Source organism: Hemicordylus capensis, chromosome 8 (assembly GCF_027244095.1).
Source record: "Hemicordylus capensis ecotype Gifberg chromosome 8, rHemCap1.1.pri, whole genome shotgun sequence".
NCBI lineage: Eukaryota > Metazoa > Chordata > Lepidosauria > Squamata > Cordylidae > Hemicordylus > Hemicordylus capensis.
This window is the reverse complement of record NC_069664.1, coordinates 23160518-23177956: the sequence shown is the minus strand read 5'-3', so window position 1 is coordinate 23177956 and position 17439 is coordinate 23160518. Positions and strand designations below refer to the sequence as shown.

At 47.3% G+C, this 17439-nt stretch overlaps 1 protein-coding gene across 6 annotated transcripts in view; it reads right to left on the bottom strand.

Moving 5' to 3' along the window:
* Positions 1-14251, bottom strand: part of PRDM10 (PR/SET domain 10) — a 70692-nt gene extending 56441 nt beyond the window's left edge. For 2 of the 6 annotated variants that reach the window (XM_053269319.1, XM_053269315.1), the window contains exon 1: positions 13950-14251. Coding sequence is in view for 1 of the 6 variants with exons in the window: in XM_053269315.1 (XP_053125290.1) it covers positions 13950-13952 (3 nt within the window). In the remaining 5 variants the exon portion in view is untranslated. The other 4 variants (XM_053269318.1, XM_053269317.1, XM_053269321.1 and 1 more) reach the window with 4 other exon arrangements.
* Positions 14252-17439: the final 3188 nt, after the last annotated feature.

Here is a 17439-nt window from a genome sequence, read left to right as displayed (position 1 = left end):
CACTGTTCCAAACTACGCTTCTTTCTTAAACTTATGGCAGAATTTTCTTGACTTCAATGCCTCCTCCCTTCTCTTTCCAAACTACACCAACCCCTGCTAACTGAGCAAAGCGGCACCTTTAAAATTCTCTTATATTTAGCAGGGGGGAAGCAACTGTCCCAGCACACCATCTCTCCAGGGGCTGCTGCTGCTGCTGACTACTGTATGTTTCTTTTTAGGCTGTCTGTGAGCCCTTTGGGGAAAGGGAGCCATTTATTTCCCTGTGTAAACCACCTGAAGCACTTTTGTTGAAAAGCGGTGTATAAATATTCCTTCATACACTCACTGATGGGGTCGTAGCTCAGTGGTAGAACATCTGCTTTCCATACAGGATGTCTCGGGGTCAATCCCTGGCAGCATCTCCAGATAGGGCTGAGAAAGACTCCTGCCTGAAACCTTGGGGAGATGCTGCCAGTCAGTGTAGACAAAGCTGAGCTAGATGGACCAAGGGTCTGACTCGGCATAAGGCCAGTTCCTGTGTCCCTATGGATCCCAACCCCAGCTTCAGCTCAAGGTCTGGATCCACCCACTGCCACAGGCTGACTCTGACAGAAAGTCTTTGTACAGTTTCAGCCCGCCAGCAAACCCAAGAATCAGGCCACAGCATTTGCTGGATATTGGATGGTTACATTACAGCAACATCACTGGTGTATCTCGTCTTGTCTTGAGAAACGTGAAAAGCTGCTATTCAGATCGCCAATGTCAATTTACATTGTTAATGGCAGGGTAGGGTGGTTTTTAGATTGGAGTATACAGAAATACTAAATTAAAGAACTGCAGAAGTCAGTAATGTTTTGGGGTACTGCCTTGAATCACAATGAAGCCACACGGTTCAGTCTCTTCTTTTAGGTGCAGTAAACAAAGATTCTTCAGTGTCTGCAAATAGAGAAGAATGCAATCTGTTTTGGTGATGGATGAATTAAGGCCACTGGAAGAGAAGAAAGACCAATCTTGCCAGTGCAGACACTGAGGAAAAGATACATGTATCAAGCAACTCCTTTCAAAAGCACCTACTATGCAATAAGCTGCCACTACAGTGATTCAGGTACTGACTTCACTAACCTTCTATTCTGAGAAATTTCGTTAGAAAATAAATCTGCTCAGACATATATTGAACTGATGGAGCCTGTACTGGGGAATGAAAAATGAGCCTTTTGCCATTTTTATCACCACACCAAGTAGCAATTATATGGAAAAACCATTTCTCTTCTGAAGAGTCATGGCTCACAACTAATAAATAAATAGACAAACCTTCACCAGAAGCATGGCTCTCAACCTAATCTCTGCAGAAATTAGGAAATATGACATTGCACAGGGCAGGGGAAGCTAGTGGATCCCCTTTTAAATATCCCTGAGTTGGCAATTTTGCTTGACTTCTTTTTTTTTTTTTACACTGTTCCTGCAAGGATGTTCTTTTTAACAAAGGAGAGAGGATCATTCAGTTGGACAGGAATCTGAAAAGAAATGTATAGCTTCCCCCGCATATTTGTTTCATTACCACTTACAGCTAACTCACTAATTCATTAATGCAGTTCATAGGATCAGAAATAAGGTGAGACAAGTGACCCACCCACGTTCCGGGAGCTGAGCATGCTCCCGTTTCCCCATCTTGTGCGAGTAGAAGGACAAGGTAAGAGGCACACGCAGTGATTGTCTGCTTAGCAGCAGTTGAGTAGGAAGGCATTTTCTCCTGCTTCATTCAGCAGCTGCTGTCATGGTCCCGAACCAAACACCACACCATGCAGAGGTGCACAGTGAGAGGAAAAGACATCCCCCTGGACCCAGAGCCCCCCTGGGGACACCTGCACAATCCAGCCTGGAGGCTCCTCTCTGGAAAACAAACGTATTGCCAGCCACATTGGGACAGAGCAAGGAAGGCTCTGAGGATGAGGAAACCAAAGAGACACTTGTTCCCGAAGAGCCTAAACCTGTGCCTCGCCCCGAGGATACTCTGTTGCCCGTATCCTCCGACTCAGAAGAGACTTGGAAGACGACCCTGACCCTCCTCCAGGGGCTGAAGAATCACCTCCTCTCTGTAGGAGCCTGCGGTTAAGGAACAGAGATCGGCCCCTTTAAACAGCCACAGTCTCTGGAAGAGGGGGCAGAGCTAAGACTGTAACCAGCAGCCAGATTATATAAGAGCTCAGTCTGCAGTCAGCAGCTGCTGAAGCAACATGGTTGCCAAAGTGCCTGGCTGTTCTTCCTTCTTATTCTTGACTCCTGGTTCCTGATCCTCGGCATCCCTGGACCATGTTCCCGTCTGCCCCCATGTGCTACTCCGGATAGACTCCTGGCTTCTGACCCTTGGCTTCCCTTCACCACGCTCTTTGATTGCCCCTGTGTGCTCCTTCAGATAGACTCCTGGCTTCTGACACACAGCTCCCACGGACTATGCCTCACACACCTCCTCTGAGTGGTTCTCTTGGCTCCAGACCATCACCTTGGCGTAGGACATGATAACTGGGTGCAGCTGCTGGGAAGGACAGAGCCCTTTTCCCCAGCTGCCACTTAGCAGACGATCATTGCCAGAGCCCCTAACTTATTTTTCACTTGCACGCACCCAATCAGAGAATAGGAGCCTTACATGGGGTGCTTGTGTGCCCCCTTTCTGACCAGGCAAACTGCCTTGCCATTGGCCTCTGGTGTGTGCAGGAAGTGTGGTGCAGAGGCAAGTGTTTGCAGACTTACAGGAGATGTGGGTTCAGGGTTGCAGCCAGGTATTACTCACCTGTGCATATCCACTCAACGCCCGTGTGCTTACAAACATGCCTCTCTCCTTCATATCTTACCATGCTTGCCCCTGCAAACAGGAGCACAGCAAATGCACTTGCTGAGAAAACCAAAAAGGCCTTTTGACAAATGCATCAGGCTGTTTATTCATTGATTCGGAGATATTTATTATGCCAGTTTCTCACTCTTCAGACTACAAAGCAGCTCACATCCGAGCAAACAATAAAGACTCCATAAACGCCTTCAATAATCTTACAACAAACGAAAGCATCAGTCGCTAAACAACAAAGCAGCCACTGGCACCATAAAAAACAACAGTGTGGGTTAACAATCCCGTAAACATTGAACTATTAACTATTCAATGTCCAATTGACATTGGACCATCTAGCTCAGATGGTCCATCTTGGTCCATCTAGCTCAGCACCGTCATTGAACTATTAACTATTCAAAAAATAGTCAGAACTTTGTGCCTAAATGATGGTAATGTGGATGCCTCCTGAATATTCCCAGGGAGGCCATTGAGGTGCCATTGCTGAAAAGGCCTTTTCCCCAGTTACCCACACCTACCAAATCTCTGAGGGAAGGGTACCCGGAGAAGGACCTTGGATGCAGATTTTAAAAGTCTAGTGAAGGGGTAGTGAGTAAACATTAAGTTAGATCCTGTTGCAATTCCTACAGTCATTTGAAGTTCCTCTTCCCGTGGCAAGTATGAATTGCAAGGGCATGCAGGTATATTTTTGGTGGCTGTTCTCCATTTGAAATGTCATTTTAAGGGTATGCGACATTCTGTAACCAGCAAAGAAATCTGGCCACATATCAACTAGTTATGTCTTTCAAAGTGGCCAGCTGGTGGAGGCTTTTGTCTCCAGGCCTTTTCCCAGTCAAATGGGAGCGAGTTCTTGACAAAAGACAATGTTTAATGACAAGATGTTCTATAAGAAAAGCTGCTTCATAATTTGTGTGGAAAATCCTTCAAATATTCACTCAGGCTGTTCCTTCAAGAAGGATTATTTACTCAGGGCCAACAGTGAAGATCAAAATAGAGATGAGACTACATTGATAGAACTATCACAAAATTGGGCATCCCCAGAACATGGAGAAGAGAAGTGAAGAGATGAGAAAAGACGAGACGAGATGGAAAACAAACAACAACTATTTATATACCGCTTTTCAACAAAAATGTCCAAAGCGGTTTACATAGCGAAATAATAAATAAATAAGATATGGATCCATGTCCTCAAAGAGCTCACAGTCTTTAAAAAAACCGTGATTGACACCACTAACAGTCACTGGAGGTTTTGTGCTGGGGGTAGATAGGGCCAGTTACTCTCCCCCTGATAAATAAAGAGAATCACCATGTTAAAAAGGTGCCTCTTTGCCCAATTAGCAGCTCTGGAGAGCAAAAGATACAACCAGCACAGAAACAGATACCAAAAGGTATTGAAGCTTTGTGTTCTCAGTATGGCACACAGGTAAAGGTAATGTGTGCTGTCAAGTCAATTTCGACTCCTGGAGCCCACAGAGCCCTGTGGTTTTCTTTGGTAGAATACAGGAGGGGTTGACCATTGCCTCCTCCAGCGCAGAATGAGGTGATGCCTTCAAGTATCTTCCTATATCACTGCTGCCTGATATAGTCTGGGAAACATACCAGCGGGGATTTGAACTGGCAGCCTTCTGTTCATTAGTTGAGAATTTCCCCACTGCACCATTTAAGGTGGAACACAGGAGTGAGGGGTAAATCCCATGTAGACCTTTGTGTACACCATCATGTGTGGAAATCATGCTGGTGCCCCCACCTTTTATCCCTATACAGGTGTTTGAAAGCTACATTCTCGTAGGAGGGAAATGTTATGTGTGAAAAAGCAACCTTGAGAGAAGATAGATCAGAGAACAGACTGGAACTGAATGATGGAAATCATCTCCCCAAGTGTCATAAAGCCACTGTTTTATGTCAAAGCATTCTTCAGTTCACAGTATCCGCAGATTGAAAGCCTTACATGATTTAACCCCAGGATACAGAAGAGCAAGCATTCAGGTTATGGCTCCCTGCAGCAACCTCTGTAATTGCTATTAACTTAATGCTGTTCTTGCTAAGTCCCGAATACTCCCTTTCACCACAAACCACATGCAAGGACTACAAGAGGACGGCAAGAGGTGAGTTTTGCATAGAATTATGCTGCGGGTCGTTGCACAGTTTTTCAGATCAAAGTGGCTCATTGTGCTCAAGAAGCAGCACCACAAATGCCTGCAAAAAACACAACATCCCACACTTAGCTTAATTATCACAGTATGTATGGTGAGGGGAGGTCGGTGCATTTCCTGAGAATCTTTGGCAAGAGTATGTTCTCACAGCAGCAAAAATGCTGGAAAGTGCTATAGGCTTATAACCTCATTGATGGTTGGGTCACGACTGCTGCCTCTCTGAATTCTCATCCATCAAGCGCACTTATTGTTTCAAGGAACTCTGGCGCTGGTGGCTTTTGGCTGGATGGCAGCAATCAGGCAGTGTGTAGGACCACAGAATTTATACATCATTAGCAGGACTGCAATAGAAGTCAGACATGTAGTTGAAGCAGAAGAGTCTGTAGCTAGCGGGGGGAAGAGTTGCAGGTGGCTGGACAATTTATAAAGAAAATATCATCCAGTGAATGCACGCATGCATGCGCACACACACACGTGCCCAAGTACCTGGTACCTGCTAACTGGGCAAAGAGGCACCTTTTTAACGTGGTGATCCTCTTCATTTATTTATTTAACATATGTTTATACCACCCAAACATCTCTGGGCGGTTTACAACAAAGCAAGCAACAGAAAAAGTTAAAACATTCGTTAAAATAAATGACAACAGAGGAATTAAAACAAAATAATTTAGCAGGGGGAGAGATCCACCCCCAGCACAGTACCTCCAGTGGCTGTTGCTGGTGTCTAGATTAGGTTTCTTTTTAGATTGCGAGCCCTTTGGGGACAGGGATCCATCTCGTTTATTTATTATTTCTCCATGTAAGCCGCTTTGGAAACTTTTGTTGAAAAGCAGTATATAAATACTTCTTGTTGTTAGAGGCCTAACAAACAAAATCCTCTATCATTTGTCTTTGAACTCTGTGACCACACAAAATGATTTGTTTTCATACTACGATCCTAGCAAAATTCCTGTCAGTGTGGTAGGGAGGGTATATTTATTTATTTTGCATTTATATACCGCTTTTCAGGTGAACCTCCCAAAGCGGTTGACCAAAAAAAATCAAATAAAGAACAATCTCTCAAGCCACATGTTTACATCTTTACATGGGCTTTAGTCCGTCTTGCCCTCAGAGCAAGATGGTCCCTAGTTGCTCTGGGGTGGCAGTTGGAGGGAAGGCCCATATACTGCAGAGAGGGATGCCAAGTGCATGCTGCACATAGAGATGCTTTGAACCTTCTTCATAAGAGCCCTGTTGGAGGTGTTCAGGCCATCGAGCTCCAGGGGTACGGGCTAAGTTCACTCCCCAGTGGCAGCAGTGGGGGAAAAAATTGACGGGGGGGCACAGAAGGGTCAAACTGCACTTCTGGGTGGGAAAGTGATGCCTCATGTGTTAGATTTCTGAAATCGGAATGGGGGTCAGGAGGTGGGGGGGACAAACTACTTGTCTGAGGGGTGCTTGACCCTCTTTTCCGCCCCCTCCCCTCTGGAGCCACACCTTTGCCAGTCCCACTGCAAGATTGTCCTCAAAGAGCAGCCATTTACTTTTCCACGCAAGAGAGAATGGCAGCCATTCATCTATATGATAATACATGCAGTATGGACAAGGAGGCACCATGAGGATGGGGGTGAAATTAGGGGGGCAGGCTCCCTCTACCCCCCATAGCTGTGTTGCAAATGAAAGCCTCTTTACATAGGAACGTAGGAAGCTGCCATATACTGAGTCAGACCACTGGTCCATCTAGCTCAGTATTGTCTTCACAGGCTGGCAGTGGCTTCTCCAAGGTTGCAGGCAGGAATCTCTCTCAGCCCTATCTTGGAGATAATGCCAGGGAGGGAACTTGGAACCTTCTGCATGCTAGCAAGCAAATGCTCTATCACTGAGCCACGGCCCCATCCCCTAAGGGGAATATCTTACAGAGCTCACAGTAAGATTGCATTTGAATGTAGTCTCTCATCCAAAGACAAACTTGGGCAGACCCTGCTTAGCAAAGCAGACAATTCCTGCTTGCTGCCACAAGACCACCTCTCCTCCCATGGAGCTGGATGGAATGCTGTGGTCTGATAAATGGACGGATGGATGGATAGATAATCACCATCATCTTGATTTCAGTCTCTGACCAGCTTCACTAGATAGATAGACAGACAGGCAGACAGGTATTGTCTACCTGAATACAGGAGCATACCTAAAACATTCTTTGGTTGTAAGGGGACAATTCTTTCTAATTCACCTCCGGCCATCGCAATCCACCAGATGAAGTCACCTCTAATGGAGGGCAGCCCATTGTTCTAGTCCAGCAACTCTAGGGTTGCTGCCAGATTGAGTTATATAACATAATGTACGATGATAAAAGCCTTCAAATCCAATAAAGCCGCACAATGATTAAGTTATGCATACTCCTGCTCTGTTCAGCTGCAGAGAAAAGCAACTTGCTACCCACTACAACCCACTTCTCCAAGCTTCTCATTACTTGCAGGCAATTTTGCGACTGTCAGGGACCAGGCGCATGGCTTTCGAACGTCTAGGAGTGGCACTGATGCAAACAATTCCCCTTCAGGAACCAGGCACACTCAACCATCCCCAGATCATTACATCTGCTTAACTCTCTCATTTGCACACCATTTGCCCAGGAAAGGTAACTGTTTCGTACCAAAAAGCCACATTTTTCATTTGCTCTCCCATAATCCCGCTCTTCGTTTATTATGCAGCCCACAACGCTGGCAAGCGGATCTATTAACGTTCTCCCCAGATAAAAATAAATAAATCCTTGATCTGGAAAGCGCCCGGCTCGGCAGTTGCCTTTGCAAGTTCATTACAATTTGCTCGGCGCAGCTGGCAACGGTGGCAGGTGGGCCGAAACACATCAGAAAGGTGCCCGGCTACTACAGTGCAAGTTAATATGAAGGAAATCATAGAGGGTTTATTTTGCACGGATCCCAGCAAGAGTCAGTAGGTTAATGCCTCTAATGTCAGAACAGACACCAGCAATGCAAAGGTGGCATCACCCCACCTATATTATGCAAATGACAGATATTTTTGCCGCACTGGTCGCGCGACCCTTCATGCCGCACCAGTGAACCAGAGCTCAAGTTGGGACGAAACGATCACTGCACCAGGAAGACAGCAAAAACACAGTTAGCAGTTTGCCCCTGCTAACTGGGCAAAGAGGCACCTTTTTAACATGGTGATTCTCTTTATTGAGCAGGGGGAGAGTAAGTGGCCCTCTCCACCCCCAGCACAGTACCTCCTGTGACTGTTGCTGGTGTTTATCTTATATTTATTTTTAGAATGTGAGCCCTTTGGGGACAGAGAGCCATCTTATTTGTTTGTTGTTTCTCTGTGTAAACCGCCCTGAGCCATTTTTGGAAGGGCGGTATAGACATTGAATTAATTAAGAAGAAGAAGAATAATAAAGGGATGGTATACCAGTACCGCAGGATTTGGTACAGGTAGTTTCACATTTCATGGAGAAACAGTAAAAATACCCTTTCACCTTTAATCCAGGGCTTTGTGCATTCCATCTCTCTGCAGCAGATGGCATCCTGACAGTCTAAGGTTGCTTGCTTGCTTTTATTTATTTTAAGTTTCTAGCTCTTATGGGTTCAAAGAAAAGACTGAGCACAGGTGGCAAGAGCCTGGTGAAATCCCAGAAGCCAAAGAGAGGTGAAGCAAAATACTCAGTGGTCACAGATTAGATCTTCTTTGGTGCTTTGCACAAATCTTTGTCCTTGCACAACAAATCTTTGTCCCTCATTTACGGCAACTCATTCCTGGCATCTATCCAAGCACAAATTAAAAGCACGGAAGACCTCGTGTGGAGCTAAAATCAATCAAACAAACAAACAAACAAACAATTAAATAAAATGGGGGCTGGGGACTCACTGATGTCTGCCTGCCCCTGCATTACTGTATGGCTGTATTACATGCATTACTGTATGGCTGCATCTGATAACCATTTAAAGTTGTGCATGCGCACAAAAGACTGTAAGGATTAACAAGAACACAGTCAATAATGGCAAAAAATGCATGAGTGGCACATTAGGAGCTGCCATCCAATAAGACCAATGGTCTATCTGGCTGGTACTATCAGACTGGTAGTCGCTCTTTTGAGGTCTCAGGCAGAAATTAGCTCTCCTGAGATCCTTTAGCTGGAGATGCCACATTATTGCTGAACAAAGCATTCTATGCCTGAAAAATGGCTCCTCCTTATTCAGCAAATATATATATAGCCCTTCTTCCTTGTAGTCATACAAAGAGCTCCAGGTTCTTGGGAAATCCACAGTCGAAATCAGAATTATGCAATATTGGCAGAGAGTGAAAGAGAGCACACCACCGTAGCATAGCGTTGGACTCGGATCAAGGAGACCCGAGTTCAAATCCCCATTCAGCCATGAAACTCACTGGGAAATGAAACTCATCTCTCTCACAGCCTAACCTACCTCACAGGGTTGTGAGGAGAAACATAACCATATACACTGCTTCTTGGACGAAGAGCGGGACATAAATGTAAAAATAAGTAAATAAATATCCAGATCTCTCCAACTGTGTAACATATTCTAGTTGTGACAGATGGGTTTCCTTGGCTCAGAGTTTTAGCTATTTTGGTGCAAGATTTGGGCTTCTTTGGCCCCGAGTGCCCAAAGCATTGCTTCTTGAAGATGTATCGATACAAACTCATGGCATCCCACATGAGAAGTGGGTGGTATGAGCAATGTGCTTCATCACTACCATCTGTAGCAAATGGATACTGTTTCTTGGCAAGTGGAAGTCACTGACGATAGTCAACATGTCTAATATTATTGCCGAATGTGCCTTGGGCATTCAGCAGGAGGAGAAAACTCCCTGTGTAAGTAACACTGTTCCAGCTATGGCAATTTGTGGGTCAGTTTTCCCCCCTTTCAAGGCAATTCTATTAAATGCATTCAACATATCCCAAAAGATAGCAGGCCTGATTATGACTTTATTTGCATAAACTAGTAAAAATATCCAAAAATAAAAATGATACTGAAAAATTATGAGTATATCCACCATACTGTATGCAGTTTAATTCTCAGAGGCAACTAGCAATTAAAACTGGGATGACAAGATCAGTATAACTTCTCTTTCTATTAAAGAAGAGATTTGGAACAAAGACCATAATAGGGTACTTAACATGCAGAGGTGGTATGGGTCATGTCTCACATTCTGAATTCACTTGTAAAGATTTTTAATACCCACATATGGGGAAAGCACATTGCTTTTAAGCAACGAGGTACTTCAAGGCACACGGGGATGTGGTAAGATCACTGGGGCTATAAGGGGGAAAGGACCTGAACAAATAACCTAGTCATAACATGCCAATTACAGCTATAGGTGCACAAAAATTGACACAGGCTTACGAAAATGATTGGACTGATGCACAGAGCTTCCAGAACTAAACTGAAGGCTACCATTGGCCATGATGCTCTACAGAGGAAGATAGGGAGGAGAGCTGGTCTTGTGGTCGCAAGCGTGACTTGTCCCCTTTGCTAAGCAGGGTCCGCCCTGGTGGCATTTGAATGGGAGACATTTGTGAGCACTGTAAGATATTCCCCTTAGGGGATGGGGCCGCTCTGGGAAGAGTACCTGCATACTGGCATGCAAAAGGTTCCAGGTCCCCTCCCTGGCATCTCCAAGAAAGCGCTGAGAGAAAGGGCTGCCTGCAACCTTGGAAAAGTTGCTGCCAGTCTGTGTAGACAATACTGAACTAGGTGGACCAATAGTCAAACGTGGTAGAAGGCAGCTTCCTATGTACTATACTCCTGCATTTCTATAATGTCAGCCCTATAGTGCTGGAATCGGAAATCAAAGTGAACACCAAGTTCAGTGTAATACTGGAAGCGTCAATCCGGTCGACGTGGAGACTGGACCCCCTGGATCCATATGCATCTTCCATCATGAACATGGCCTAATTAATAATATCTATCATCATCGTTCTGCTTCCTTGAGTCAGAACCTCCCTGTCCACCCCGCTTATTGCATGAGGAAACTGTGTCACATCTCTGCATGGCATGACCACAACTGGGGACACCACTTTGCGGCTTCCGGGCACCAGCAGCCCCCTTCCCCAAGGTGGCTTTGGGGATGATGACAACCCCCATTTATGTGAATGTTTGTGGCACATCAAGAGCTGTGACAGGCAGGAAGCCAACAATGGATTATTGGAATTTTTGAATGAAACGTCTCGTTGCGTCAGTTTCCATCTTGCCATTGACTTGAATGCCCCAGTTTCGGCAGCACAAGAGTTGCGGGCTGGTTGCAGTGGGGTGGCACAGTTGCCATGGTAACCTTACATAGCAGATGCTGAGATCACGTGGGCAAAGAAATCAACCTGTTCAATATCAACAGGGTAATTAAAAGAAAAATGATAAACGATAACAAGGAAAGAAAACCGAGGGGGCGATAAGGCCACAATTTCCATACCGGCAGTCTGCTTGTTTCTGTGATATATTTTGCTAGGCATTAAAATTCAGGGAGGTGATCTGGATCAACAAATCAGTTAAACCAGAATATTTAGATTTAAGCCATTTTGGTGCCTCTTCCACTCAAGACCAAGGGCCAGTTCACATTTATGTAGCATGCAAGGGCTTCTATGTTACTCCCATGCCTAATCATCTTAGCCATGATATAGCGACAATTAATACATGTCTGCCTATGTGAAAAATATATAATGAATGCATAAACCACTTCTCAAACAAAATTATTTCCCCCAAAATTTAACTCCTGTGTGGAAATGTTTCACGTGCATCAAAAATATTGCATGCACCTTTTTCATTCTGTATCAAGAACCCTGCCTGACACTTGCATTATCCTTTCAGCAAGCAGGCACCTCCAAATATGTACATGTTTTGCCACATACCAGAGAAGCTAGCACATGTACTGGCTTCCCAATGGGTTTGCCCCAGGGACAAAGATCATCTGTATTCAGACCATCTGCCATTCACACATTACTAGATTCGCTCCTTCCCTGCTGCAGCATTTAATCTGCATGCTGAAAAAGACACAATATCTTATATTGTGCGAATGTCTGTATAAATGTCTTTAATCACACACTACAAAGTTCACATGTGAAACAGTTCCAAAGGCGTTCAGTAATTGCAATCATTGACTGTATAAACCGACTCGCAGGACCACAACACATTTTAGCAGCAGATGTCCCCAGTGTGTCTATGTGATGAACCTTCAGGTCTGCAGGGGAGGTGTGCATCTGCCCAAAATGGACGTCCAAAGGCCAGCTGCATTTCCCAGCCCTGTGACCTCACGTGTTTACTAACTTGCAACTCCCCTTCAAGTCCAAAGACTCCTCCGAGAGCCACAGGGAATGAGAGAGGTGGAAAAGAGGGGCCATCTCCTCAGACAAAATGGAAACTCCCAGAACCCCATTAGTGGAGTAATGTTGCCATTCCAACACCCTACCTCAGTTAACCTCATAGAGATCATACAGATTGTATGATGTTTTAAATGTCTGGCTTTGACCTGTGGTTTGACTGTCTGTTTTTGTCAACCACCATAGGCAGCACAGAACTGTAAACAAACATGCCCAGAGTCCATATGTCAACTGGCACGGGAACCATTATTTTTGTTAACCACTCAGAGACCAGAGTTTGGGGCGGTGTACCAAATTCATCTAATAAATCTGCCAAATAAATAAATATCCTCCCTGCGGTGTGTCAACAGCTAGAACAAAGGTTCTCCCACTTGATTCCCCAAGGCTGGCGGGACTACAACTCCCATCACCCCCGCCCACAGACTGCATGGCCGGGGGTAACGGGAGTTGTAGTCCCAATGACATTTGGGGGCCCAATCTGGAGGAACCCCGGGGTTGAGATCATTCTTCGGGGAAGCGCCATCATCATCATCTGTATTAACTGGGCCGTGTGTCCAGCCTGTGTGTGAACCCCATGAAAGAGTCGTGTCAAGCGTCGACGCGTGGTAGGGTGGTCGTCTGTACTAGTCTGACAGGGGTTCAGGAAAAGAGGAGTGGTGGAAGTGGGGCGGGGTGGAGAGAGAGAGAGCCTCTCCTCTCCCCCCCTCCCCGACAAATGAAACCGTCCCTGGGGACTTCGCCAGAGGTGAGGCGGACGCTCCCATGCGGTGGGCGGGGGAAGAGCCACCTCCAGGTGCCTCCCCCCGCCCCGCGCAGCCGAAAACGAGAAGGGGGCGCGCAAAAGCGCCCAGCCAATCAAAGGGGAGAGTCGCGATTCGAACGGCTCGGACTCTGCCCACCCCACCAGCGCGAGGGCTTCGACAGGCCTCCCCCCCCCCGCCCCAGCCGCTCGCGCCCAACGGTCATTTCCCCGGCCGTCCCAACCACTCAAGGCGATGGGAGGGGGGAGAGGAGGAGGAGGAGAGGAACCGTCCTCGCGCCGCTCATGGCTGTGCGAAGGAAAGGACTGGAAGAGCGACGAGAGAGGGAGCATAATCCAACGGCGGGGGCCGGGGGGGGGAATAGCCACCCTCGGTGGGGTGACTGAGGCACAGTGCTGGGGACGGGGGGCATTAAAATGGCTTCGGCACCCCCCCCTTTCTCCAGTGAGGTGCCGGGGCCCGGACTATACCAAGCGGGAGGAGGGGGGAGGCCCGGATGGGGGCAGCCCTTTCTCCCCCTGTCCGGGGCGGATGGGGTATCCCGATCAGGGCGGGGAGGGGGAGCGGACTGTACCTCTCCGGCAGGGAGGGGGAATGGCAGCGCCCATGCCGCCTCCTCCCCCACCCGCGGGAGCGAACGGTTTGTCCCGGTCCCGGCGCCATCTTGGGTGCGACTAAAACAACAACCCCCCAAAACCTTGCCGGGGCCTTGCGGGAACCCTCGGCCGAATTCCCACCCCGGACCGTCCCATCGCTTTACCTGAGGGGGTTCGGTGGCGGTGTCGTGTCCAGACCGGCTCTCAGGGCCCCACCGCAGCCCAAACCCGCCCACCTGTCCTCACCTCACAATGGTAGCTGCAGAGCGGGGGGGGCGGGCGCCTGGGGCTCATTACCATAATCTGCCTAGCAACAGCCGGCAGGGCGGCGAGCTGATTGGTCCGCAGCCACGCTCATCGAAAGGAATGACGCCAAAAACATCCATGGGAAAGCCACAGTAGCTAGAGTGTGAGGCTGAGAGTTGAGGGGGAGGGGGGGCCACAATCCGTGAGGGGAGAGGCCCCTACCTCTACGATCGGGCCTCCATCACTCAAGGCTCTCTCCACACCAATCAGAGCAGAGCTCTTATCCCTATGCAGCGTTTCGAAGGAACCGCCCACCAATCGCGAGCAGCCTCTCTTTGCGCGCCAGCTTCTCCCTGCTGCTGGGCAAAAAGAGCCGGGCAAGCGAGCGCCCCCAGAAGGGAGGGGAATTGAGCGAGGTTTGCCGGCGCCCTCTGCCGGCAGGGTGGTGGTACGGCGTGGTTGAGACTTATGTATGCGAGGGAGATGGACATCTACCCCTGCTGGCCAGGGGTGAGATGACCAGGATTCCTTCAAGATTAAGGGCTTCCCCTGGGAATACGATCACGACGAATACTTATATACCGCTTTTCAGCAAAAGTCCCTAAAGCGGTTTACATAGATATAAATAAATGCATAAAATGGCCTCATGTCCCCAAAGGGCTCACAATCTAAAAAAGAAACATAAGAGAGGCACCAGCAACAGCCACTGGAGGGATGCTGTGCTGGAGATGGATAGGGCCAGTTGCTCTCCCCCTGCTAAATAGAAGAGAATCGCCTCTTTTAAAAGGTGCCTCTTTGCTCAGTTTTGCAGGGGACAATGGTCTACCAGGCTATAGATCAGAGCTCTTCGTTGCAAGCCCCCCAGGAGTTAGTGGCAGCTCCCATCGACCCTAAGTGCAGCTATTATATATTTATTTGATTGATTTATATACCAGCCTTCCAAAAATGGCTCAGGCCTGTGCAACCGCCAGCCAAGGCTGCATACTGCCCCTTGGCACTGTGTGGAGTGGAGGCGACTGTTCCCATGGTGCAGTACTGCACTTTGCCCAGGTGTATTATTAAGCCTCACTTTGCTTTGCTAGTGAGGCTTAATAATACAGAAACTTAATACAGAAACATCTTAATAATACAGAAACATCTCTTGTTGGAGAGGAGAGGAGAGCTGGTCTTGTGGTAGCAAGCATGGCTTGTCCCCTTCGCTAAGCAGGGTCTGCCCTGGTTGCATATGAATGGGAGACTTGATGTGTGAGCACTGGAAGATATTCTCTCAGGGGATGGAGCTGCTCTGGGAAGAGCAGAAGGTTCCCAGTTCCCTCCCTGGCAGCATCTCCAAGATAGGGCTGAGAGAGACTCCTGCCTGCAACCTTGGAGAAGCCACTGCCACTCTGTGAAGACAATACTGAGCTAGATAGACTAATGGTCTGACTCAGTATATGGCAGCTCCCTATGTTCCTATGTTTTTTAGGAGAAATTGAGCATTGTCAAGCAACAGTGCCATCTTGGAAGGCAGGTATATCTCCTTCCAGCACTTTCCCTGTAGAGTTCTATGGGGAAAGCACTAGAAAGGACTACACTTCCCAGCAGTCTGTGTCCTTCCAAGATGGTGCAGGGGCTCAAGAGGGCTTCATTGCCCTTAAAGGAGCCTCTCCCAGTGCTGAGGAAAGCATCACATGGCTCAGTGTGGCGGGAAATGGCTCTCACATTGAATGTTTTTAACCCAAGTGACCCTTGCTTGAAAAATAGTGACAATCAGTGCTATAGAGTTTGGTGGGGCAGTTCCCCCACTGCACACACACAAACACACACACCCCCATGTTTCATACCCCATGTGATAATTCATTAGGAACACCTATATTTGTTGCAGTACATTTGCGTAACACTTTATGTAGAGAGCGGCGCTCACGAGTTAAAACCAAAAAGTGGGTTCATTTGTTCTACACAGCAACATTGTAATCCAAGTTTGTACTCCTGTACTCAATTTGTTTGCCGAAGATACAAACCCTTTGCTTTAAAAAAGATGAGTGTGTGGCAGAGATACACAGCCTGGTAAGGATATGCCCTTACCATAATAGTTTCTATGAGATTATAATTAGATTGTGAGCCTCTTTGGGACACAAAATCTTCTCCTTCTCTGCAGTGTGTGATGCACAAATATGGCTCTATAAAAATAATAATAGTTAATAACGATTAATGGGGTATTAAAAGTATCAACAGATGGTTTGAATTTGAAGACATCTAGGAGCGGCTCTTTGCAATTCGTAGATAATGTGGAAATAGAGGAGGTGCACCTAGGTAATTTTGGAAGCCCCCCCCCCGTAAGTTAAGCATCATCCCCCTACACAAATATACACATCATGACACACACATATTTTTAACACATGGGTTCTTGAGGGCACAAACTGAACTCACAAGAATGTAAGAATATAAAGGGTATATTTCTGCAAATATTTATTAACAGAAACCTTTCGACACGCAACTTAACATATTCCGACCCACATATTTCTCCCCCCCCCATCTCTAAAGCACCTGGCACAGAGCAGAATCACACTTGGCCAACCGGTGCAGTGCAGGCCAGCAGCGACCACACCACCCGGGACAAGCTAAAGAGGATTTGGGGGCCCCCAGGGGAGGCCCTGGACTTCGGCCCTAAAGTCCAGGGGTAAGAGTGCCACTGGGTGGAAATAATTGCCCAGCTGTGAGCCTAGCCCCCCACCCCCCCATCTTGAGTTTTGGGGAGGGGAACAGTGGGGTGGGATGTTCTAGTCTCTTCTGGGCCAGTCCTATGATCTGAAGACATCTGATGCAGCAACCATGCTGAAGTCAAGCAAGTCTGGTTATGGTACGTGCCTGGATGGAGGAACATCTGGGGACCCTATGCACCAGATGGGCTACAAATGTAATATATCTATTTCCTGCTTGGCAAACTGGGGGAGGTGTTATCCTTTTGCCTATCCCTGCTAAATAAGGAAAGCTGTGCGGGATCACAGCAAAGGCCTCTCCAGTCCAGCATCCAGCTTCTGACTGGCCAGACAAATGCCCCATGCCCTAACACCAATATGCAAGAGAAGCAGAGAAATGAAGGTATCGTCCCAGGCCATGTTCACATGATCACCTGCCTCCAATTTAATATACACTTAACACAACCATGAATAACTTCCACACAGATTCCTCAGGCTGTCACTGCTGTGTTAATCTCGAGAAGGAGAACTGGTTTTGTAACAAGCCTGAATTGTCTTGTCCCCTTTGCTAAGCAGGGTCTGCTATGGTTTGTATTTGGGTGGGAGACTACATATGAGCATTGTCTTCTGTAAGATTCCGATTAGAGGATGGGGCCATAGCTCAGTGGCGGAGCATCTCCTTTGCATGCAGAAAGCTTCACTCCCTGGTGTCTCCAGGTAGGCTGGGAGATAACCCTGCCTAGAAGCTTGGGAGATCCATTGCCGGTCAGCGTAGACAATTCTGAGTGAGATGGACCAAGGGTCTGACTCCATATAAGGCAGCTTCCTATGTTCCTAGAATAACTAATCATCTCTGATTTTGT